The following is a 23,548-nucleotide window of genomic DNA, read 5'->3' on the forward strand; positions in this document are numbered from 1 at the left end:
TGCACCACTGTTGCCCTCGCACAGGTTAACTTGGAAGACAAAGGTGCTAAGTTGGTGGAAGCTATTAGGACCAATTACAATGACAGATATGATGAAATCTGCTGCCAATGGAGAAGTAACGTCCTGGGTTCTAAGTCTGTGGCTCGCATTGCCAAGTGAAAAAAGGCAAAGGCTAAACTACTCACCATTACACTGGGTTAAATGTATACTAAGTGTTCTGTACATAAATATAATTACAAAATTATCTCCCAAAAAACAAAGAATCAGCTTCCATATTATATTTTATCAAGTATAAACAGTGTAAAAATTTGGTAAAACTTAGGTTTCTATTGAGACTTTTTTTTTAATTTTAATTATTACTTTATATGGAATATAAAATAAATTTCTATTTTTTAAGTATTTTAATTTTATCTAATAATTATATTTAGTAATTTACTTAACTTAAATTATTTAATTATCTCATTTAATTTTAAATGAGAGAGTTTGAGTAAAAGCATTCCCACGGCCACTCTACTCAGAGACAAACCCGAAGCCTATCAGCTTAGTAGTGAAACAGAACAACAGAAAAGTGTTTGCCCGATATTTGTAATTCTCCTTACCTTGTTCTTTGGTTTCACTTCACCACAAAGCTTCATAAGGTCTGAAGACAACGTGCTGTACATAAAGAAAGATCAATTATGAGTAAATTTAAACTTACTATACAGAATTGTATGTCTTTCATATTTATAGCTATGAAAAAAAATATATATATATGGAAAACACAGAAAGGTAGCAACTTAAAACCCAGGTGGGTTTATTAACAATTAAATTCCGTTTTCTTTCTTAAATATTACCATATTTAATTTTAAAATTCATGAGAGTTGCTTAACTTTCACATTGCCTTAATCATAAAGTTCAAAATTATTTCTACCTTAAGACAATTGCTTAAGGCAGTAAGAGTCAAGTTTTAACAAGCTCATGAAACGGGCAGGAGAGATGGTCCAGTGGTTACTGCTCTGACAGAGGATCTGAGCTCCATTCCCAGCATCACGGTGAGCGGCTCACAGCTACCTGGAGCTCCAGCTCTGAGGGATCTGATCCCCTTCTCCAACCTGTGCAGGCTCCCAACACTCATGTGCACACATCTCCACAGACATATCCCATACACACAATTAAAACCCTAAGAGAAAACGTTACAGAAGTAAGTCAAGTGTGGCAGCCCGTGTCTCTTACCTTCCCTCCGACCCCGGGCTGTGTAAAGGGCCATCTTCCTCGCTGCTGTCCTCCTCGTTTTCTAGAACAAAGTGAACAGGGCAAGTGTTGCACGAGTTGGATGGGGACCTCGTCCCTAGGCTAAGCACATGCTCATCAGCTCAGCATCTTAACCCAGCACTTTGGTTTGGGCTTCTGAGTCAATGCAAACAGACTGAAGAGAAACACTTCTCAGAAGCGCCTTCCCTTGCATTGCTGGGATGAGGAGACATATATTTTCAATATAGAAAAATCGGGAGTTTGAATGGTGAAATGGGGAAAAATGGTATCAGAGGGTGGGAATTAGACTATATATTTATGTGAGCACATACCATTAAAACTTTTTATGTATGTCCTATTCAAACCCACAAATCCACTGATTTAAAAAAAAAAAAAGAAGAAGCTCACAACGAATGCTTCCTGGGCCCCTTCGGTGCACGCGGCCAATCAGTAACTCTCTGCATATAAACATTCTGAGAACTGTATTAATTTTGCAAGCTTAGTAAAATATTTCGCCCACTTGAAAGTGTCAAATAGAAAGAGCATATATGAAGCTATTCAGACGTCACACACCAGCATGCATCTCATTCACAGGTACACAGAAGACACAGACAATAACAGGTGTGCATGCAACACTTCTGGAAACTACTACAACTGAGCGAGCAGCTGCCACTGGACAACTGGGGCAGGCTAGAAAAATAACAAACAACAACCCCCCACCTCCAAAAAAATTTAAAAAAACAAAAACAAAACAAGGAAACCAAATATAAAGCTAAGAAATCAGTAGATAAATAGAAAATCAGTAGCTAAAGCAGCTACAAAAAAATTAAACTCCCTGTCAGCAAGTGCCTTACATACGTACATGCAGTCTTTTAACTCACATTTTATTCCACAAGTCTAAATAATATTATGATATAATTTAAATATATGTGTTCATGATTCAGCCACTTATATTACGTAAGAACTCCTGACTAGACAGGAGTCAGATCATTTCTTCCTCTCTAATGTTCCCTTCCTTCAACCACTGAGTACACAAAGGGTTATTGATATTTGGAAATATCACCTAAGAACCATGCTCAGGGTTCACAGACAGGGGAAGGAAATGGTGGCCTTGAAGGCCATGTGCACCTGAAAGCCTTCATTCAGAAGAGGCTCACAGACTGAGTCCTCTGACTACTGACTGGCTAAGATTAGTTAATAATATCAAAATAAGGTTCTAAAGGCATGACCAGTTGTGGTGGTTTGAATGACAAATGTTTCTTATGGGCTCAGGAATTTGAACGCTTGGTTCGCAGTAGGTGGAGACGTACAGTAAGGTGGTGCAGCCTAGCAGGGGGAAGAACAGTCACTGGGGGTGGTGGGCTTTGAGAGTTTACAGCCTTACCCCTCCCCCCATCTCCAGTTAGCGCTCTCTGCGTGGTGTTTGAAGTTGAATTCGATTTACTACCACTTTTCTTACAGACACTGGCGAAAACAGAACTTGAAACACTGAGAAGTTCAATAGTTTAAGAAACAAAACAAAACAAAACTCTTAGCTCCTATCTCCAGAGAGACAATTTATACTTTATAAAATAAGCAAATTGGCCAGAGCCAAGAAGACTCCACCCCAGGTGGTCATCAACTTAAGATATAGTCTCAAAGTCCAAACTGACATGAAGCGTTTTTTCCGGGTAGCACACAGTTCTTAACTCTGGGCCATCGTGATCTCACCTAGCGCATTCAGATCAAAGCAGACACAGAACTCCCGGGTGTCCCGCTAGGGTACCGGGGTGGAGTTTTACAACATAATACTGGAATATGGGATAACTGGAAGTTAACCTAACGTTTTTGTCCTTTTCTATCTTTTTTTTGATGTTAACTAACATGCAACCCTGTGACTGCTCCCTTCAGAAACACCTTCGTTGCAAACCTATGCACATTCTGGTTAACATCCAAAACCTTAACTCTCAAACGATCCCTGCCAACAGCAAAGTAATAAAGGACGTCCACTAAGTTTAGATGCAAACACATGACTGGTCCTGACTATACGTTTCCTGTGTGGGGGTCTAGACTCTGGCACCTGTTAGGCACATACACACATGACCCTCAACCCAATGAAAACCTTGGACAATAGCGACTGTCTAACAGACTTCCCCTGGCTTAAACTGCTGTGCCATTGTTCCCTGGGCCTGAGCTCTACAATCTCTCATGCCTAGAAGCAAACAAAGGAAGCATGAACTTGGACTCCTAAAGGCTCCTATGGGTCTGTCCCCTTATACTGCATCTGTATATCCTTATTTTTCTTCTCAATAAATCGGAACCACAAATACAACACTATGCAGAGTCCCCTGAAGGTCTTAGTAAATAAATTTCTAATACAGATATGGGTATCATAGAATTTTGGGTCCTCAGGGGACCCAACAAAGGTAGGGCTAATATGAAAACAAAACAAAACAATAAAAGTTCCTCAAAGGTTGTAAGATCTTAAGTGTGGTAAGGGGTCAATGGCCTAGCCTCTAACCTTCAGTTTCATCACTGTAAATCATGTACTTATTTCTGTTGAGCACTGACCTGCTGATAGATAACATAGCTCATTCCCTGACTCCTCTGCTCATGTGACCTCTCTCCTCTTCTTGTTTTATCTAACAGCTCAAACTCCATACCCGCCAGCAGTCTCCATCCTGGCATTCCTTTGGGTAGTTGGACTCGGTACTCTCCTAGCCTCTGTCTCTGCTTCAGCCTCTGCCTTCACTGCCCTGATATAGACTTGTCATGGTCTGTTACCCTCAGAAGAGCTTATGGCTCATGAGAAAAAGATTAGTGATGCAATCACCTCTCCATCCAGTACTCAGCCTTCGGGGATTAGGACAAAATTACAAAACTGAGTCAAGTTTATATGGGGATATTATCTATGATTATCTGGTTTTTCCACTGGAATATTCATTACTTTAGTCCTTCCACATTTTACTTCCAGTTCCTCTTACTTTTATTATAGCCATAAATGTTAGAGAAATCTTCTGCCACGAGTGACGGGTTCTATTGACAGACAAACAGGTGTATTCTCTGCTTCTATAAGCAGAACAGCTGTAAAAATTAACACTAATTATCAAATAAGCAGTCTGATATTTTCTTGCACAAAATGTGATTAAATATCTCCTTTTCTATGTCACAGAACACATGTTAAGCTGAGACACTACAAAGAACAGAGAGAGAGAAAAAAAGAGGGATGAGGGAAACGAAGAAATAGAAAGGAAAAAAACAAAGGGGGAGGGGAAGAGGAGGACTGGAAGAAAAGGCAGGGAAGGGAAAAAGGCGGAAACAGAAGAGGAGGAAGTGGGTAAAGGAGACAGGAAAGGAAGAGCCAGGGGTGGGAGGGGACTGAAGGAAAGAGGAAGCAAGTCTGCTTGGCAACTTGTAGGATGGCAAGAAGGTACTCAGTGGATGGAACATGGTGCCTTTTCATCAGCCCTGATTGGTCCTAATTCGTCTTTTATCCATCCTTGTCATAGTTTACCAAGTACCTTCAAATGACAGACATTTACATACACACACACACACACACACACACACACACACCATGGTCAACCTCATGGAATAATTACTTTCACAGTAATGGTATAAAAATCCTATAGGTCCTGTATTTTACTTGTATAAGAGCTTATCATTTGCCAGGCAGTGGTGGTACACTCCTTTAATCCTAGCACTTGGGAGGGAGAGACAAGAGGATTTCTGATTTCGAGGCCAGCCTGGTCTACAGAGTGAGTTCCAGGATAACCACCAGGGCTATACAGAGGAACCCTGTCTCAAAAACAAAACAAAACAAAACAAAGAAAGGGCTTATCATTTTAAAACATGAAGCTTCATAGACTGTGCTGAGTCTAAGGACACAGAGAGATAACTGCATTTAATCTTTGTGTTATTTTTCTTTCCTTTCCCGAGAAGCACTAGGAAAACTTTTTAGAGTGGTGAATCAAAGGGAATAAAGAACAAAAAAAGAAACCAAAGGCCTCATTTGTAAATATATTAACTAAATAAAACTGTTCCAAATTTAGCACTCTAACAAATACCACTAATAATGAAATTCCTCCAGTCTCCCGATTCTACATAGATCATCACTAAGAAGAAGTAATATGGCCACTGAGTATAGGTCACGTGGAAATCACAAGCAAGAAAAAGGCTGGAACCTCTGTGCCCAATGGTCTCTATAGCCTCTTTTAGGCAGAAAATAAGGTGCTTATGATTAAAACACAGTATCGGTATGTTCAAATAAAGTCCTTTTATTATATTCAATTTGTTACAAAAAATATATTCCTACTTTTATTTTTAGACAGACTAGATGAGATATATATAGAGAAAATAAAAGTTATTTCTGAGGTTAAAACAATGGATGAAAGTTAATAGAAATATTTAAAAATTTAAAAGGAACATACATTCCATATTTTCCTGTAAGAAAAAAATAAAGAACTTAGGAATTCTTCAACTGAGCTCAAAGGACTATTAGCTCAAGCATACCTCTCCTGCCATCTAAAAATTTCAAAAATAGAGAATGTTTAAGAAAAAAGACTTAGTATTTTTTTTTATTACGAATACAATATCATGCAGAAACAGTGGCTACCAGTACAACGTTTTCAAATATGTAGCACGATTAGTGCACAGGACAATTAGTGATTCGTGCAACCACTGGGTACACAGAAAGCTACGCGTACTCACCTGGTGGGGCGCCATCTAGATCTGGATAAACAACAGCAGAAGGAAACAAAAGGCAATACTCCAATCAAAACAAATCCAAAGTTAAAACTCTCACACAGCACAAGATTATGTACCGACGTTTAGGGATACAGAACAGAGGCCATGGGGACACAGCTGTGATTTAGCACAGTTAGGTATGCCGCCGCGGAAAGGGAATGAAGCTCGGTTAATCTTTTAAGTAATTTAAGGAACTGACTCAGAAACTTTCCTAGTCTCCTTTATCCATTAAAACCCAACAGCTTAATAAGGTTAAAAAACCTCAAATTGATCGTCGTTTCTTGGAATGTACTTTCCCCCCCAAACTTACACACGCATGCAAATTAAAGAGGATCTTTATAAAAAGCATAAGTATAGCATCTATTCAAACAAGCCGTAGAGGAAGGGGATGTAGATACAATGTCCAAAGGGCAAAGCTACCATGCAACTAACTCATCTAAGTGAGGTGTAATCCAAATTACCTTGCAGTGCGTGGCCTAGCAAGGCATCCAGCTCTGGGTTTAGCTCTGCCTTCTCCTTCAGCATATGGAATAAGAGTTGGTTCTGGGTTGCACTGGTGATTTCAGTCTGTTTGAGTCGACCCTCAAGGACTTTAATTTGAGCCTCTTTCTGGGCAGCCTGCAGACCCTGAAACAACAACCACAAGAGCGAGATGTCTTCCATCCAGGGAAACAGAGCCCACTAACATGGGAAGGCTGAAGCTGCAAAGCTGATGACTTTGGCATCAGACAGACCTTCCTGCAAACCAGCTCCTCTACTTACTTTGTTCAGACTTCTTAGAGAAGTTTCCCAGGGCAAGACACCATCCTGCAGAGTCTTATTGCCTGTCTGTCAAGTGCTATGGATCAAGACCTACTTTGCTAGCACACAGTGATTGTGATTACACAGCCTAAGGGTCTAACAGAGGTCCAGTGTGGGGAGCAAGTGACTTGGCTGTCACCGCCTTCAATAACCGGGAATAAATGCCCTGCTGGTGGTAAATCAGGTTTACATGCAGAAGTGTAGGGTGCTACGCTGCGTTTTTCTTCTCTGATTTTCTTCTGACCTGCACAAAATCAGTAGCAAGCCAATTGTGATACAAAATCTGTTTTCTCGAGAACCTTTTGTTAAGACAAAACGGGCTCTATTTCTTCTTTGTGTGTTTGCTCTAATGTACAAGTGTAACAGAGCCAGTAAAATTGATATATTTATAACATTTTATTTTAGCTCTAAAATAATGTTTGTTTGTTTATTTTCAATTAAGAATTTTATTCTTTTTACCAAGATGAGGGTCATCAGAAAGAGACGTATAATACCAAATCAGTCAACCGAGGCTTTCAAGAATAGAAGAGTTCAGTCTCACCTTATTGATGCCCATTGACAGGAAGTGATCTAGCAGGTACCGAGCTTCTGTCAGCGTACAGGCATTAATGACAGCGGTGACATCCAATGTCTCCCCTTCTTCCTACATCAAACCAGAGTATAACAGTCATTATTTTAATCTGGATATATTTAAACAGAAGGCAACAGGCTTGTCTTTACTTGACAATACTGGATAAGTCAATGAAATGTCTCAGAAAAATATAACATGATTCCTACATTAAGAAACATGTGTTCCAGTCCAAAGTGGACACAGTTGAGTAGGTAAAGATTCAAAGCAAGATATAATAAATGATACATATGATAAAATAAAGACTATCCCAAGGTTAGTAGGGAAATTGGAAGACTAGACAATACCTATTACTTACACAAAACCTAAGAATCAGATTAAACCAGTAATTAGAAAATACCTACATATAAAAATTCAAGGAGGTGGGTGAGATGGCTCAGTGGTTAAGAGCACTGGCTGCTCTTCCAGGGGTCCTGAGTTCAATTCCCAGCAACCACATGGTGGCTCAGGGCCACCTCTAAGACCATCTGATACCCTCTTCTGGCATGCGGGTATACATGCAGCAGGGCACTCATACATTAAATAAATAAAAATTCAAAGTACTTTTAAAGATATATAATACAAATGTTCTTCTCCTTAAACTTTTAAGTATCTTTAAGACCCTGAGCATCCTATCAAGCCATACTTCTAGCATCTGGGAGTTAGAGGCAGGAGGATCAGAAACTGAAAGTCATTGTCATCTACAACACAGAGTCTGAGGACAGTCAGGGCCCGAGGCCTTCTCTCGAAAACAAACAAAACCAAGACAAAGTATCTTTGGCGGTCCACACCTTTGCCTCCTCCATCTGCATGATGTTGGCTTGACAGTCGGCAATGCTATCATTGATGTAATCTATGTTGGCCGTCAGGGACTCCATCTCCTCGCTGATGTTAGCCAGGCTTTTATCTCCCTCTCCACTCTCCTTGACTATCTTCTCTCTCCTTTTTGAAAGTTTCTCTCGCCTTTTTGTGAGTTCTTCCCGTTGCTATAAAGTAAACAAACAAAACATATTGGATTTGAAGAAATGACCTTCATTTACATATACAGTACATCCAAGACAGAATGAAGGGAGAGACGGCATCCTGGGCTTCCAAGGAACAACTGTGGGACAGTAAGTGAGAGACCAGACCCTTGTTCAGACTCCATCTTAGAGATTCTGACCTAAGGTTGAACTTGAGTTAACTAATAGGCCGCTACCTAGCACCAGTTTCCAGGCTACCTCCCAGCAAGACCTGCACCTACCTCCAGTTTACAGGCTACTCCCCAACAAATCTGCACCTCCAGGTTACAAACCTGCCCCTGACACTTCAGCTCCCAACAACCACCAATCAGGAGGAGAACAGAAGTCAAGTTTATGGTCTGGCTCCCAGTACCAACTAATTATATTAAAGGTCATAATGGCCCCTGAATGTAATGCATACCAGGATAGATACCCCCTTCTTGCCTCTATAAATGCTTGCCTGAAACTGGGCTTGGGGCCCCCTCCTGTTCTCCTGTGTCAGGGATGGTGGTGTGGCCCAAGCTCGAGCTTAAATAAAGAGACTCCAATGCGATACCATCAGAATCGGTTTCTTGGTGGTCTTTTGGGGGATTCACTAACATTTCCTGGCACAACATAAGACTGTCAGCTAAGGAGGCATTTAGCTTCAGTGGTCCCTACCCTGAGGAGTCTGTTCATGTCTGCCTCCATGTTGGAAATGGTCATTTTCTGCATGATGATGTCGGTCACCCGGCGCTCCAGTAGCTGCCACTTCATGCGGGCAGTCTTGGAAGTGAACACCCGGCCAGTGAATCCTTTCCTCTGATATTTTTTCCTGTAATCATTTACAGAGTCAAATATAATTACTTATGCCTTTCTTTGATTGCACACACCCAATAATGACATCTGTTCCATGCACACGGCATTCAGTACGGACATGCACAAGGATTGTTGGGGCGAGTAAGAATAAGCAGGACCTGGTGCCGTTTGTTGTAGGTGTTGGTAATGCCTGGACTCTTGCCACAGGGATCCTCATTTTCTGCTGGGTGCCTGGCCGTGATGTATCTGCTTCCCCCGAAGCCGCACTGGAACCTGTGTCCGGAGCGGGGCTTTCGGATGAGCTCAGCTTCCGAGTAACTTTTCCCGCTACTTTATCAGACATGGGCCTCACTTGCCTGCGGAGAGCTGTAACCTGCAACGGCATCAAGGTTGATCTAGTTTCTGTCTATAGAAATGGCGTTACAGGGATTGAGTAGAAGGGCAGGCGATTCCTAAGTCACATGCAAAGGCCTAGGGTTAATCCCTAGCACCACGTGGTAAGCAAAGAAAAGAAGGAATACATTAATGATCCCAAAGTAAGAACGGTAAACTTGTTCGCCATACCTCTTCCGTTTTGCGTCGCAGAACAACTTCTTGATTTCTTTTCTGGGCCTCTAGAAGTCTAAGTTGATGCTATAAATTAAGATGCAATATGTTGAAACAGCCCCCTGGACCACCGCATGTCCTACTCTGATGCTACAACACTTCCTGTTACTGTCAAAAACATTTGGGTTCTTAGCATTATCTGGGTTAACAATCTTGGGTCCATCATATAGATATGGTACTTTATACAAGCAGACACTGAAGCAGCCATCTCCGGGCTGATGGGATGACTCAACATATAAACGGAACAACCCGAGTTCAATCCCCCAAACTCCATGGTGGAAGGAGAGCTGACTCTTGAATGTCCTCTGACCACTACACTTCCACCATGGCTTGTGCATGCCCAGAGGCTAGGAATATCAAATGAAAAAAAGAAAAGAAAAAAAAAAAGAAAAAAAAACTATAAAACCTTGAAACATTTTACAAATGTTTCCCATTCGACCATTCTTTGACATTTTAAGTAGGCCCCAAGGCACAAATACGAACAGATGTGACTATTTTCAAGACAAAAAAAATGTATTAAGTTCTCAGAAAATTATCTTCAATAGAGGACTGGTTTATCATCGCCAGGGGATACATCCTCGCATGCACCTCTTCCCATGAGTCTGCCCTAAACTTTTATCCTGAATTGCAATCCACATATGAAAATAAAAGTCATTTTAAATATCCAGTGATTATTTATAGTTCTTGACCTCTACATAACTCTAGTTAGAAAACTTTCCCCCACTTATAGAATGCTGTTGTATAAAGCAGGGGACTCTTTTTTTTTGGGGGGGGGTGGTTGAGACAGGGTTTCTCTGTGTAGCCCTGGCTGTCCTGGAACTCACTCTGTAGACCAGGCTGGCCTCGAACTCAGAAATCCACCTGCCTCTGCCTCCCGAGTACTGGGATTAAAGGTGTGCACCACCACTGCTCAGTTTAGCAGGGTACTCTTAGAGAACAGAGGGACTCACTCACATCTCGCTTGCGCTGATCCTTCTTCAGCTGAGCGATTTCCCGGTTCCTTCGAGATTCTGTCAGCCTGGCTTTCTCCTGCTCTTCTTTCATCTGCTTCATTAGACGAACCTAAAATATGGATATACATTGTTGAATATCACTCCAGCACCAGATACATGCAGTAGTTCACACAGGTGGGAGTATTTTTGTTCCAAATAATTTATATGGAAGCATGTGGCATCTACTCTATATTTTAGTTGATGATTGTTTCAGGTAATCTTATTTCCAACTTTTTTTTTTTTTGGCCAAAATAATTAGTGCTCTACAATGCAGATTCGATACTTACTATCAGTATCTGTGTGAGCCTGAACAAGTTATGTATCCTCTGTAGGCTTTGACTTTCTCACCTACAATATCCTTGTGTACTATGAAAACTCAACAGGTTGACACCTGAAAGTGCTTATACAAGAGCGTAGTAAAGGGAACAACCTAATCAATATGGCTATTGCTACTACGGCGACTGTACAGCATAATTTCCTCACGTCTTCCAACCTCTCCATGTGGTAGGTAAGGAGACGACTTGATTTTGGTACACGATTAACAATAATCCATCCCTACATAGAAACTGATGCAAGCATTCCCACAATCTCCTTCTGTTCCTCCGTGCTTGAGAACGTTACACCAAACTCTCGAGATTAGCTTGTGCTCTTGGTGAAGGAGAGTAAGATCGATCAGAGAGACGGACCCAGGAAGCATCTGTTCACATCTTAAACTGGCCGTAAATATTATGGGCTACTTTTGTATTGACTCAGGAACGGACCACAAGAACAGCTCTGTTCCAAGACATCCAGCCCTTGGCCATCCGAGCTGAGCAGGAGTAGTCGAGGTACCTTGGTTTTCTTCATCTCCATGACGTCTTGCTGCAGTTTCTTGAGCTGCTTTTCATACTGAGACTGGTTTTTGAGGAGCCTGGCATGCTCCTTTTGGGCCGTCTGCAGTCGCTGCAGCTCTTTGTTCATGGCATGGAGCTTCTTCTCATATTCGCACTTCACTTTCTTGGCCTTTTCTTCCGAGTATGACTCCACCGAGCCTGGGGGTGAGGAAGTAAACGCATTGTTTTTCTGAGACACAGAATTTATTTAGAGACTCGGAACACCCAGTTCCTGGGACACAACGATGCCTGAGCCCTCAGAAGTCACCCCTCATTTCTGTTTCGTCATGGACATATACTAATGACTAAGTTTTGGGGCTCCAGCGCCCTGAGTAAGGACTGAGACTCTGCAGGCGACCCACCTAGGTTCTGGAGCACTTGGTCCCTCTCCAGCTGCGTGTCCCGGATCTTATGTTGGAGCATCATCAGCTTCTCCTCGTACTGCTTTTTCAGGGTTTGCAGCCGTTTCTGGCTGTTCTCCAGTTCGTCAATCAGCTTCTGCTTAATCGCAATCTCACAGGTGATGTTGGCTAAGTCGGCTTGATAGTTAGCTATCCACAGAAGAGAAGAAAAGACCGGAAGTAGGCTGAAAGCTCATCACGGCCCAAAACAAGAGTGAAAAGCCGTTATCTATATTCAGGAAGTCACTCAGCAGCCTTGTGGGAAACTTTCTGGACATACCATAGTCTAAAAAGACAGACTGTTCACACTGGGCAATAGCAGATACTGTACATACTGAAGAAATGTGGCAATCATATAGCAACCAAATCTAGCACAGAAAGGAACAGCTCTCTTGCCTAGAGCATGCATGAGGCCAGGGTGGTCTTACAAGTCATGGAGACTGTTTTCATTGGTGAGGAAATCAAAACTGTTGAGTTTTCTACCAAAACCTAAATAGCTTCCCAATATGATTTTTCTGTCTTCGTGCTAAGGGGGCAGGTACCTTTTTCATCAGATTCGGAATCTGATTCATCAGAGCTTTCTTCTCCTTCGATGTCATCCTCTTCCTCCTCGTCCTCTTCCTCCTCTTCCTCCTCCTCGTGGTCACTCACTTCTTGATTCTCTTCCTACAATGGGAAGCATTAATAGCACAGCATTGGCAAGGAAATCTCAGTAAAGAGAGATGCTGGAGCACACACCACAGAAGCACAAGACTGTGTGTGTGTGCGTGTGTGTGTGTGTGTGTGTGTGTGTGTGTGTGTGTATGCTCATGTGTGGTGTGTGTGTGTGTGTGTGTGTGTGTATGCTCATGTGTGGTGTGTGTGTGTCTGTGTGTGTTATGTGTGTGTCTGTGTGTGCATGTTCACGTTTGGGTGTGTGCACAAACGTTTATACATACAGATGCCAGAGCAGGATGTTTAACAATTTTCACAATATTCCCTTCCACAGGGCCTGTCATTGAATCTAAACTTGCTCTTTTGTTCAGTCTGGCTGCTCAGGGAACTCCCAGAAACCATCTGCCCTGACACACCAGCTCGGGTTACAGGCCATGCCCAGCTTTTCCATGGATGCCAGGAGACCCACCAAGTCACCTCCACAGACAATGGATTTTGCTTTTCTTTAGCTCAAAAATCACTTAACAGAGTTTCAAATTATTACACAATAACTGCCTTAAAAATTTCTTTATCTCTCATGGTATCCTATCTGCATGAATACACAATTTTCACAAAGTTCACAATTGAGGAGAAAAGTCCTCCGGCAAAGAGGGAACAGCGGCTATGGTAACCACCTCCCTTTTGTTCGCATAATTAAGTTAATGACTACAACTCAATTCATGTTTATTACTCACCGTGTCTAGCTCATTGTTTTCTTTCTCTGAAACACCCTTTTCTTCTTTCTTCTCCTGGTCAGTGTCTGCATTATCATCTTTCCCGGCAACACTTTAAAAAACAGAAAGAAAGGAATATCAGATAAGAACAAGGGGCAAGTCTTCATTCTTTTTTCCTCAGATTTTTTTTTAAATCAACAATTTGTAAAAACCAAAATGAAAAGTTAATCACCCAGCTAAGCCGGGCTGCCCTGTCTGATGATTAAAGAGAACCAGATATCACCACTTGACCAACCATGTAAAAGTTTACATGACTAAAGTTTAGCTTCTAGAAATACTGACAACAGGTCCTAGAGTGAAGTATTAGATCTAAAGAGACAGCAAACTAACAGCACAGGAGCAGCCAATTAATTACAACGCACTGCAATCTAAAAGAAAAAGAATCCAAAACGGGAAGTTTTGGTTCCCCATCTAAATTCATGAACACTTTTCTCATCTAAATACAAAGATAGAAAACTATTCTTGCTAGTACCCTAATAATTTTAAAGGTTCAAAATCACTATGCCCACGGTGAGCTTGCCTCTATGGGCTGTATCCATCACTCCTGTGTTTCTTTTTGTTCCCCTGTCCCTTAGGACGTTTGCACAGTAGAGGGTGATTTTGCGTTATATTCTCACAGAGTTGGTCTTTGATTCCAAAACTTGTCTGAAGTTCAGGCTGCGCTCTGACTGAATAAAAATCTCTAGGGTCTACCACAAGTTTCACCATAAAAGCCTGAAGACTTCTCCAGTTGCCTGATGCCTACAGACATAACCACACAATGATACGAGACAATAGTCAGGGCTAAAGTCACTTAGCCCTGGGAGTCTTAAGTGAAGGTAGCCGAGCACAGGGAGTGAATTTTGGAATACCCCAAATCACTCTGCTCCTTCTTGGGTTTCCCATGCATGACAAACTATGCACAGAAGTCACACTTCAGCTCACTGGACTCCTACGTTTAAGCGAAATAGTCTTAATACAACAAATCTTAAATAACCCAGATGGTCCATGTTACAGTGGAATTTTAAAATCATTAGGATTAAAAAAGAACATTCAAATAAAGCAATATTTCCAAACAAAATTCCTCTAGAAAGAGTTTTATGCTTGCCACTGTTTTTGTTAGACAGTCTGCTTCCTTAAAGAACTTCCTGCTTGGTCCTGGGGCCGATTTCTAGGTTATAAGTAAATAATTTGACCTTATTTGGGCCCTGTTATTATTAAATTCTAACATTTAACTCCAGCTCCCTATTGTTACATATATTTTAATACTCAGAACAATAAGAATATAGGTGGGGTTTTTTCCCTCATAAGTAATTTCCAGTTTTTATTTATTTACATGATTATTTATTTGATCTGTCATTCTCACTGAACTAAAAATCTCTTGAGAATAGATTCACATGAGTTTGGCTTATCATTCAATTAACTACCCAGGGCCTGCACACAATAAACTACACTACTGTCTATTAAATAAGTCACTCCCGCTGAGTTTCATGAATACCTGGGTTTGAGTAGTCCTACGTACCTCACGTACCTAACATTGGAATGGGAAAGTCTGATTTGAAATAGAAAGATGCATAGAACACAGTTTGGGTTTTGGAGTGAGACGTAAAAGCCAATAAGAAAGGCAGTAAAGTCGAGTCAAATAAACTGCAGCAGACTTTTATGAATGCCATTAAATCACTGCACTGGAGGAAAATACACTGGGAGAAAGGTAGGAACCACTCGGAGTGAAGAGTACTGACAAACGCAACCGTAGTAAAAGGCCAGTAACACACACTCAGACACTACTGTGCTAGAGACTGACCCAAGATTTAAGACACTAAGAGGAGGTGTGGGGAAAGGGAGCACGTTTCTCATTAGGTCTCCTCGTCCTCCTCCCTGTTGTGGTCCTCCTTCTTACTGATGACTGGTATAGTACACAATCTCCACCATAGTTGGCCCTTATATTACTGTATCTTCTGAAATAAATCCCTTTTCTTGGAATTATGGCCACCCAACTTTATTATGGATTCTTGACTAACATACTCTCCTGCTCCCTCAAGTAGCTAATATCCAGCCCAGTGAATGCTAGCATTGACTTATATTGCAAATCATAAATTCCCTTTGCACTCTAACATAGAAAAGTCAACATCACAGCTATAGAGTAATATGCTTCTAAGAATTACAATTAGAGCTTAAGCTTTAAAAGTGATACTAATAAATACTGTCTCTCAGGCACTCGATTTTTCCTTTATAAATGTTAACAAATTGATATTTCAAATAGCTACCTAAAGAATAATGGGCCTTAATTAAAGTTATACTTTTTACAAAATCAGGATCTTGGAAACTGGAGGGATAATAAGAAATTAGTATGTTCATCTGGTGAATAAAACAGAGATTGTGGCCTCGAGACGTTTTCCACACAAGGGACTAAGAGCAGATGTGCTGAGTCTCAGAGTGAAGCCCTCACAGCCCAGGAACTTGTTGGTACAGACAGGCAGGCTCCATCTCTGTACTACTACTGCATCAGATCTTCCTGTCACTGAAACGGATACTGATGGCTGAGATACAGTCCTACAACAGTAAACTGCCCTCTTCTGCTGTTCCGTGGGGGTCACGTGAAAGTCGGAAGCAGCCTCGACTTATATCTCCATATATATTTCAAGGACTGAATAATTGACTGAGGTCATGTGTTTCCACACATAAATTTAAAGATGCATGGTATTCTGCGCTTTCTTAATAGAAGGAATCTTGCATTTATAATTTTTTAGTTTTCCTGGTAAATATAAATTGATGATGCTTTGTTGCATTCTCGTGTGAGCTACAATTAGAATCACATTCTAGTTACAGAATATTTTTCAAGTTATAAGGCTACAGGATATATAAGCTCAGAATCTAGACTCAATATGGCATATGTGATAATACTAAGGGGAATGTATTATAAGCTAACTTATGATTTAAGACACTTAAAGTAAATCAATCATTTAACTATTGGGAACAAGTTCTCAAGTTTCAATTTTAAGTAAAAGCTTCTAGGATGACTGTGTTTGTTTTGAAACTGCTTAATCAGTTTGGTTATAGGATTTGGCAACTTGTTTAGAAAACTGTATAACTAAAGGTTCTTGTACCAAACAAATGTTTACTTATTTAAATAAATAGTCATATTCAGGTATGGATCCATGATATGGATATCAGCATCTCACTTCTAGGTCTTAAATGGAAAAAAGGGGACTGCCCACATTCCAATGTTCATAGAATACATTTGAAAAGTTAAAAAAAAAAAAATCTAGTTTGAAGTTCAGAAGTCCTTGTCAATCTGACTACAGGAAGGCCACAGTTCCTTCTGCCTTTTTCCATTTCAATGTTTCCTAAAAGCTTACAGCAAGCAAGGAAGAGAGGCATCTGCCTATGCACTGGCATTTGCTACAACAGAAAGCCAATCACTGCCCAGCCGATAATTCCCACTATGCTCACGAGCGCCCCCTAGATACAGAAATGCTGATTGTTGGTTGTTTGTAAATCTGATGTTGAAGGTTTATTTCTTTATTCTTACAGACTAACTTTTCTGCGGTTTCTACAAAAGTCACTACTTTAAGGCGTACACAGCTAATCTAGTCCCAAGCAACCTACAGTTTCTATAGCACAGCTCCTTGCAAATGGAAAGTAAGTACTTCAATGTCATTTTAATATTTTTTAAAAAAAAACAAAAAACAAAAAAACCTGGGAAATATTCCAACCTTCTTTCTTCTCGACCGCTTTCCTCAAGTTTCTGTAGCCTTCAAGCCACGAGGCACAGTATGGGAAGGCCAAGCCAATGAGGGGCAAACCAGACAGTAAAAGCAAAAGTGGTAAGAAGGTAAATGGCACATGAGCTCAAAGACATTAAAATAAATCTTAGAGATACCATTAAAGGACAGATACACAGTAAAAAGGCAATACATTCTCTATGAATACACAGCAGAAAATTCATCGGATTTTAGCTAAGAAGAAAACCACAGATGATCTGTGGAAGTCACTTAACAGTAAAATGTGGTCTCCGTTATGTAAGTCCTGTTGGGATGTTATTGCTATATTTAGCCAGAAATGTATCCATTTTCATGTCTTCCCCATAAGTAAAGCCTACTTTCAATAACATCGTCTTCCTTTTAAATCTTTCAAAAGACTTTTATGGTATCATGAAGAGACCTTTATGAAGTAATGCCTTTGTACCATAATGATCAAACTAATATGACATACAAGTTACTACTTTCAGAACTGGACTTTGTTTCTTCTACTATACATAAAACCATCGCTAAATCTAAACTTAAAAACTCAGATGAAAATTATATGAGATGGCTTTACAGACAAATGAATATGATGGTTATACGATCAATGAAAAAAAAACAATCTTGTTAATTCAAGATAAAAATCTCACAAGGTTGGGAGCAAGATTTCACTACTAAGGCAAAGGGGGGAAATAAAATGGGGACTTTAGTACTTTCCATTAGTAAGATTGTTCTTTAACCAGAATAGCAAAAACAGAACAGAACAAAAAAACAGATATAGCTTTCACACTATTAACTCAAAGGATATTCAATATTCAAAGCTAGGGATCTTTACTCAATGGAATGTACTACATATGAATATTTGTCATGTAGACAGCATAGATGTGCTAGGCTCTGATTAAGCATATTGCAATCTATACACAGCATACTCTGTCTAGAACCCCACAAAATCCTTCTGGAATTATCCATATTTAAAATAATGAAGACAGAGCTTAGTTATAAATGATTAAGTCAGTGCTCTTTTAATCATACGATGTATGGTTTCAGGTGATTTTTATTTCTTGGGCTGTGGTTGTCTCTTACAACCTATTTATGTAGTGCTATTAGAACATGAGACTAGCAATCTGAGAATAACAAAGTCTCCAGAGAGATGCTCACCAGGGATCAGACAGTTAAGCACCGTGACTAGGAAAAAGAAAAGTCCACGCAAAAAGATCTGTGTTTCCAAAGTTTCAACCCAACACTACTAAGAAGTAGAGTGAGTCTGAAAGACCCAACGAGTTCTGTATCCTGGGTCATTTAAAGCCAGATATCCAAAGGCATCAGACTAAATGTGTGAGTGGTAAATTTTGTTTTTCAATATGCACAAAACAATGGGCTCCCCCAGCCCCCATGTCAGTGGAGCCTAGGCTTGCACTGATGTTAATGAACTACAATGCTTAAAGTATATGATATGGCTTATTGGTAAAAATCCAAATGTTCCATTATTATCATCATTATTGTTGTTGTTGCTAAGAGCCCTTTGTTTTATGTCTGCTTTATTTCAGGCCTGGAGTTCATTTATATTTTTAAAACAAGAATTTATATTACACAAGTCTAAAAATTACTTAGACCTAAATGTGATTAGTGAAATGGTTTCTGCTTGGGTTACCTTAGTGTGTGTATGTCTGTGTATATGGGTTTGTCTGTATAAGTGAGTTTGTGTGTGTATGTGTGTGTGTAACTGTATGCATGTGTGCGTGTATGTGTATGTATGTGTGTGAGTGGGTTTGTCTGTATAAGTGAGTTTGTGTGTGTATGTGTGTGTGTAACTGTGTGCATGTGTGCATGTATGTGTGTGTGTGTGTGTGTGTGTGTGTGTGTGTGTATGTGTGCACGCATATGTGTGGGTGTGTGTAGCTGTACAAGTGAGATGTGCCCGTAGAAGTCAGAGGACACTCCCAGGAGGTAGTTTTCTCCTTCAGCTGATGGTTCTGAGCACTGAATTCAGGTCTTCGGGCTTGTGAGCAAGTGTTGTTTGTATGTGTTTGTTTGCTTTGTACTGAAGCATCTCAGCCCAGGTTTTCAGAAAACTCTGTAGAACAAGACTAATTTCATCCTTTTCTATGAATTCCCTGTGCAGTTCTGTGAGTCACACACCGACTCTCCAGACTCTCATACGTGTACAGTACAAGAAATGAACATTTCAAGAACACAATCCACCTATGTACCATGTATGTGTTTGGCAAAGGCACAGTGGGGCATGTATGAGAAAAGTGCTCAAAGCAGCGCTCACCCAGCTCTCTGTGAGTGCTAGCTTTGGAAATACCAATTGGTTTTCTCACTGCAATCTTTCACTTATCTAGCTGGTTGATTATGCTCACCAATATTTTACTTTCAACCACACGCCCATGTGTATGTGAAGTATATGGGTCATTTGATAAGACATTATGATTAGCATGTACAATTATCTCTAGCATACACTGTGTGAATCTGTCACAGTAGAGCAACACAAAATAACTGCTTTGTTTCCTTTACGGAGGGCAGGCGAAGTTCCAAGATTAATGAACCAGGACAAATATAACATAACAAGTATTTGTCCATTAGTAATCTTTATCAACAGAGAGCTTATTAGCATGCATTTTTACAAAAAGGATCTGAACCAGAGGTATTAAGTACCTGTAGCCACTATAAAAATATAGAAAACATTTTATTAGGATCCCTATTTATATTTTTGTGGTTGTTTGCAGATGTTTGGCCTAGGGAGTGGCACTTAGTGAGGTGTGGCCTTGTTGGAAGAAATTTGTCACTGTCAAGGTGAGCTTAGAGACCCTCTTCCTAGCTGCCAGAGGCTAGTCTTCTCTTAGTGGCCTCTAGATGAAGATGTAGAATGCTCAGCTCCATCTGCACCATAACTGCATGGATACTGCCATGTTCCTGCCTTGATGATAATGGACTAAACTGCTGAACTTGTAAGCCAGCCCCAATTAAATGCTGTCCTCATAAGAGTTGTCTTGGTCATGGTATCTGTTTACCACAGTCAAACCCTAACTCAGACATTTTTCATATTTCATATTTAACAAGTTACTAATGTATTATCTAAATTTCATTTAAAATGGAAAGGACAGACTCAATTCATGACCTTGAAAAACACACTCCTACTGTTGGTTGCTTACTAATGAACACAAAGGCCCTTAAAAACAAGTCACGCCATCTCCCAAAGTGAATTTGGCAAGTAAACCACAAGCCCGGAGAAAACACCTCATGTTCATTCATGCTCATCTCCACAGTCCTATGATCCTTATTGTAATGCAGCTGCCCTCTATCATGGAAAGCTAGGCATGACTCGGTCCTACTGTAGCTGCCATGGACATGAACAGTACCTGTGAAAACATGACTAGCTCAAGAACCCAATGCCCCCTAGTCAGCTTGTAACTTGTTCTAATTACTTTTATCTATTCTTTTCTACCTTAAAAGACACAAGGCCGAGTTAGCCTAACAGATTTAAGTTTCCAATAACTTGATCAACTGACTGTTCAAGGAAGCAATGTCTTGTTTTCTAAATACATTTTTAAGTAAACTGAACAAAAGAGCCAGTAAACAGTCTATAATGTTCCAGGGACTCCCTGTAACAAGACAGCAGAAAAGAAGATGGCTTGGCCTCCCTTTGAATAACTAGCTAGACACAAGGTTTAAATTGAGTTTCAGTGGCAGGTTCAAATATATTCTTTGTAAGTAACTGGATGGTATTATAGAATCAATAGATAAATATGTAAGTAATTTGAGTATTTAACCACTCACACATTACAAATGGTCAAGTTTTCAATTTTTCCCTTTTCTTTTCCCAGCTGACTTTGGGGGGAAACTTTATCAGATGCAGGCGGCCCATTGCAGTGGTGGAAGGCTAAATAATTCCCTGAGAGATTCAGAGAACCTGAAATAACAGGAAAGACTTTTGTGTAATCCAATTAGACCCCTGCAGGGAATATTTAGAGACCGAATGATATTCCGATGGATTAGTCAGTCTTTCGGTAATTTATTGCAGAGCAGGGTTAGAGCACCTCGGAGACTACGCAGCTCTATTTGGAAAAGGGAAAAGTGAAGGACACGCTGTTGTTACTAACAATGGGACACAGAAGCTTCACATGAAAGCAAGATGGATGGAATGCAAAAGCAGCAAAGTGAAACAACAACATAAACTCTAATTATTGTCATAATCTAGGTACTACTCATGACTACATGCTTAAAGTTAAACTTAGTTTTCTTATATATATGTAGAAATAAACCATTACAAAGTCTATAATTATAAGCTAATTTAAATAATTTCTCACGTGTTCATAACTGAATGACAGGACTGTATACCTACTGCCACTACAAATCAAACGTTGTGAAAAAGAAAGGCGTTCAGTTATATAATACTACCTTTTCTTCTTCTTCTTCTCTTTCCGTTTTAGCTTCTCCAAGTCTTTCTTTGCTAGATCTATAATTTCGATAGTCTCCTTATCTGAAGACAGTATAGTAGGCGAGAAAGCTGAGGAGGCACTGAAGTAAGGAGATCTCGCCGTGGCTCTGGTCAAGTTCTTCCGAAGGTTCTCGTTCACTGCTTCACTTTCTAATAGTTTTGCCCTAATGGGAAGAAAATATATATGTATATATCTTTAAGCAGGAACAATTTTGATTACAGTAGAACATTTTTAAAAATCACTACACTGGCATCTCTAAGTTGACTTTGGAACCCTGAGCTCTAGGACACTGCTGTCCAACCATCAGCACCAGGGGCATAGGAAACACATCCACCTTAGCCTAGATGTCATATCTTTCTATACTGTCAATGTAGAGCAAAGCCTGGACCTATCAAAATGAAGGCAAAAGTACATGAAAATATAATAAACCACCGCCCAAAAATTTGTATTTTAGACTCTAGTACGTAACAAACAGCAATTAATAGGAGTTATTTGGTTTTATTTCCAAGGCTTGCATGCATTTAGTAGGGGCTGAAACCTTAAGGGCTCATTTCCATAGGCTGCAGCACAAGAGAAAAAGCTGCTTTTCTCTAGGCTAGAGAGAGAATGTGTCTTTATCCCTCTCTTTGCACTCCCTGTGTGTGGAACACACAAACACACATGTTGTTGCTGTGGTATACTGATGAGAGGGAGAAAGTATTTGATGTCCCAGGCAAAGAGCAGCATCCTGGCTTGGATTTCATCAGCTACTCACTAGATCTGGCCTGATTATCAGTCTCTAAAAGCCCTGACTCTTCCCCATGTAAAACAGGGATAAAAATATTTTCCATGGGGTTGCTATGAGAACCAGTTATGCAATGAGCTTAAAACTTGCCCAATCATAACTATAATTAAAAATAATAGCAATTCTTATAAAAATTAGAAATGTCATTATCTAACAGTAGTAAAATAAATTAATTATAAACACAAGTTAGTGCTATAGAGTCATGAAAATAAATCAGCAGAAAAATGCTTAACATTCAAAGAGAAATGTCCATGACACACTCCTATATTTCAAAGAACAGATAAGTGACAGACACGCTGTTATGAAAATGTATTCCTGAGAATAACTGAAGGCATAAAGCAAAACAATCCCTTCAGTTCTCAACTCTGCAAACAGTAGAAATTTAACAATTTTCTTTTCTTTTTTCTTTCTTGACATTTTTTTATTTTTTTATTAGGTATTTTCTTTATTTACATTTCAAATGTTATCCCCCTTTCCAGTTTCCCCTGCACAACCCCCCTGTCCCATCCTTCCTCCCCCTGCTTCTATGAGGGTGCTCCCCCACCCACCCACCTTACCACCCTGGCATTCCCCTATGCTGTTCACAGGACCAAGAGCCTCTCCTCCCACTGCTGCCAGATACAGCCATCCTGCACTACATATGCAGCTGAAGCCATGGGTCCCTCCATGTATGCTCTTTGGTTGGTGGTTTAGTCCCTGGGAGCTCTGGGGGGAGATGGGGGGTCTGGTTGGTTGATATTGTTGTTCCTCCTATGGGGTTGCAAACCCCTCAGCTCCTTCAGTCCTTCCCCTAACTCTTCCATGGGGTCTATTCTCTTCCTTCTACAAAAGTTTTAATATCTCCAAATTCAAATGGTGATGGCTTCATTTTATTAAAGGGTCACTCCTATGATTTCATAACTTGAAAATTAAGCTTTAAAATAAATACCCAAGTTGTGATACATTCAGATCATTCGGATTAATTTCGCTTAGCTTAAGGAGTTGGGAATAAATCTTCATGAGAATCAATTTTGACAGGAGTGTGGATTAAAAAGGGATTAGCATAAATTCATTCTTTTTAATAGCTGAGTAGTACTCCATTGTGTAAATGTACCATAATTTCTGTATCCATTCCTCTGTTGAGGGACATCTGGGTTCTTT

The 23,548-nt window shown here is 40.1% G+C and overlaps 1 protein-coding gene across 20 annotated transcripts in view; it reads right to left on the minus strand.

Annotated features, from left to right (window-relative positions):
* The window catches only part of Kif21a (kinesin family member 21A), a 116,876-nt gene that overhangs the window by 24,167 nt on the left and 69,161 nt on the right, over nucleotides 1–23,548 (minus strand). For 16 of the 20 annotated variants that reach the window (XM_029469623.1, XM_029469625.1, XM_029469614.1 and 13 more), the window contains exons 11-25: nucleotides 21,584–21,787; nucleotides 13,422–13,512; nucleotides 12,576–12,699; nucleotides 11,995–12,183; nucleotides 11,592–11,791; nucleotides 10,723–10,830; nucleotides 9,727–9,795; nucleotides 9,321–9,535; nucleotides 9,025–9,178; nucleotides 8,155–8,349; nucleotides 7,298–7,399; nucleotides 6,417–6,582; nucleotides 5,920–5,940; nucleotides 1,213–1,273; nucleotides 600–654 (exon numbers count right to left, since the gene is read on the minus strand). In XM_029469623.1, coding sequence (XP_029325483.1) covers nucleotides 600–654; nucleotides 1,213–1,273; nucleotides 5,920–5,940; nucleotides 6,417–6,582; nucleotides 7,298–7,399; nucleotides 8,155–8,349; nucleotides 9,025–9,178; nucleotides 9,321–9,535; nucleotides 9,727–9,795; nucleotides 10,723–10,830; nucleotides 11,592–11,791; nucleotides 11,995–12,183; nucleotides 12,576–12,699; nucleotides 13,422–13,512; nucleotides 21,584–21,787 — 1,954 coding nt within the window. The remainder of the gene's footprint in view (nucleotides 1–599; nucleotides 655–1,212; nucleotides 1,274–5,919; nucleotides 5,941–6,416; nucleotides 6,583–7,297; nucleotides 7,400–8,154; nucleotides 8,350–9,024; nucleotides 9,179–9,320; nucleotides 9,536–9,726; nucleotides 9,796–10,722; nucleotides 10,831–11,591; nucleotides 11,792–11,994; nucleotides 12,184–12,575; nucleotides 12,700–13,421; nucleotides 13,513–21,583; nucleotides 21,788–23,548) is intronic. The other 4 variants (XM_029469631.1, XM_029469618.1, XM_029469615.1 and 1 more) reach the window with 1 other exon arrangement.

This window comes from Mus caroli, chromosome 15 (genome assembly GCF_900094665.2).
Source record: "Mus caroli chromosome 15, CAROLI_EIJ_v1.1, whole genome shotgun sequence".
NCBI classification, from domain to species: Eukaryota; Metazoa; Chordata; class Mammalia; order Rodentia; family Muridae; genus Mus; species Mus caroli.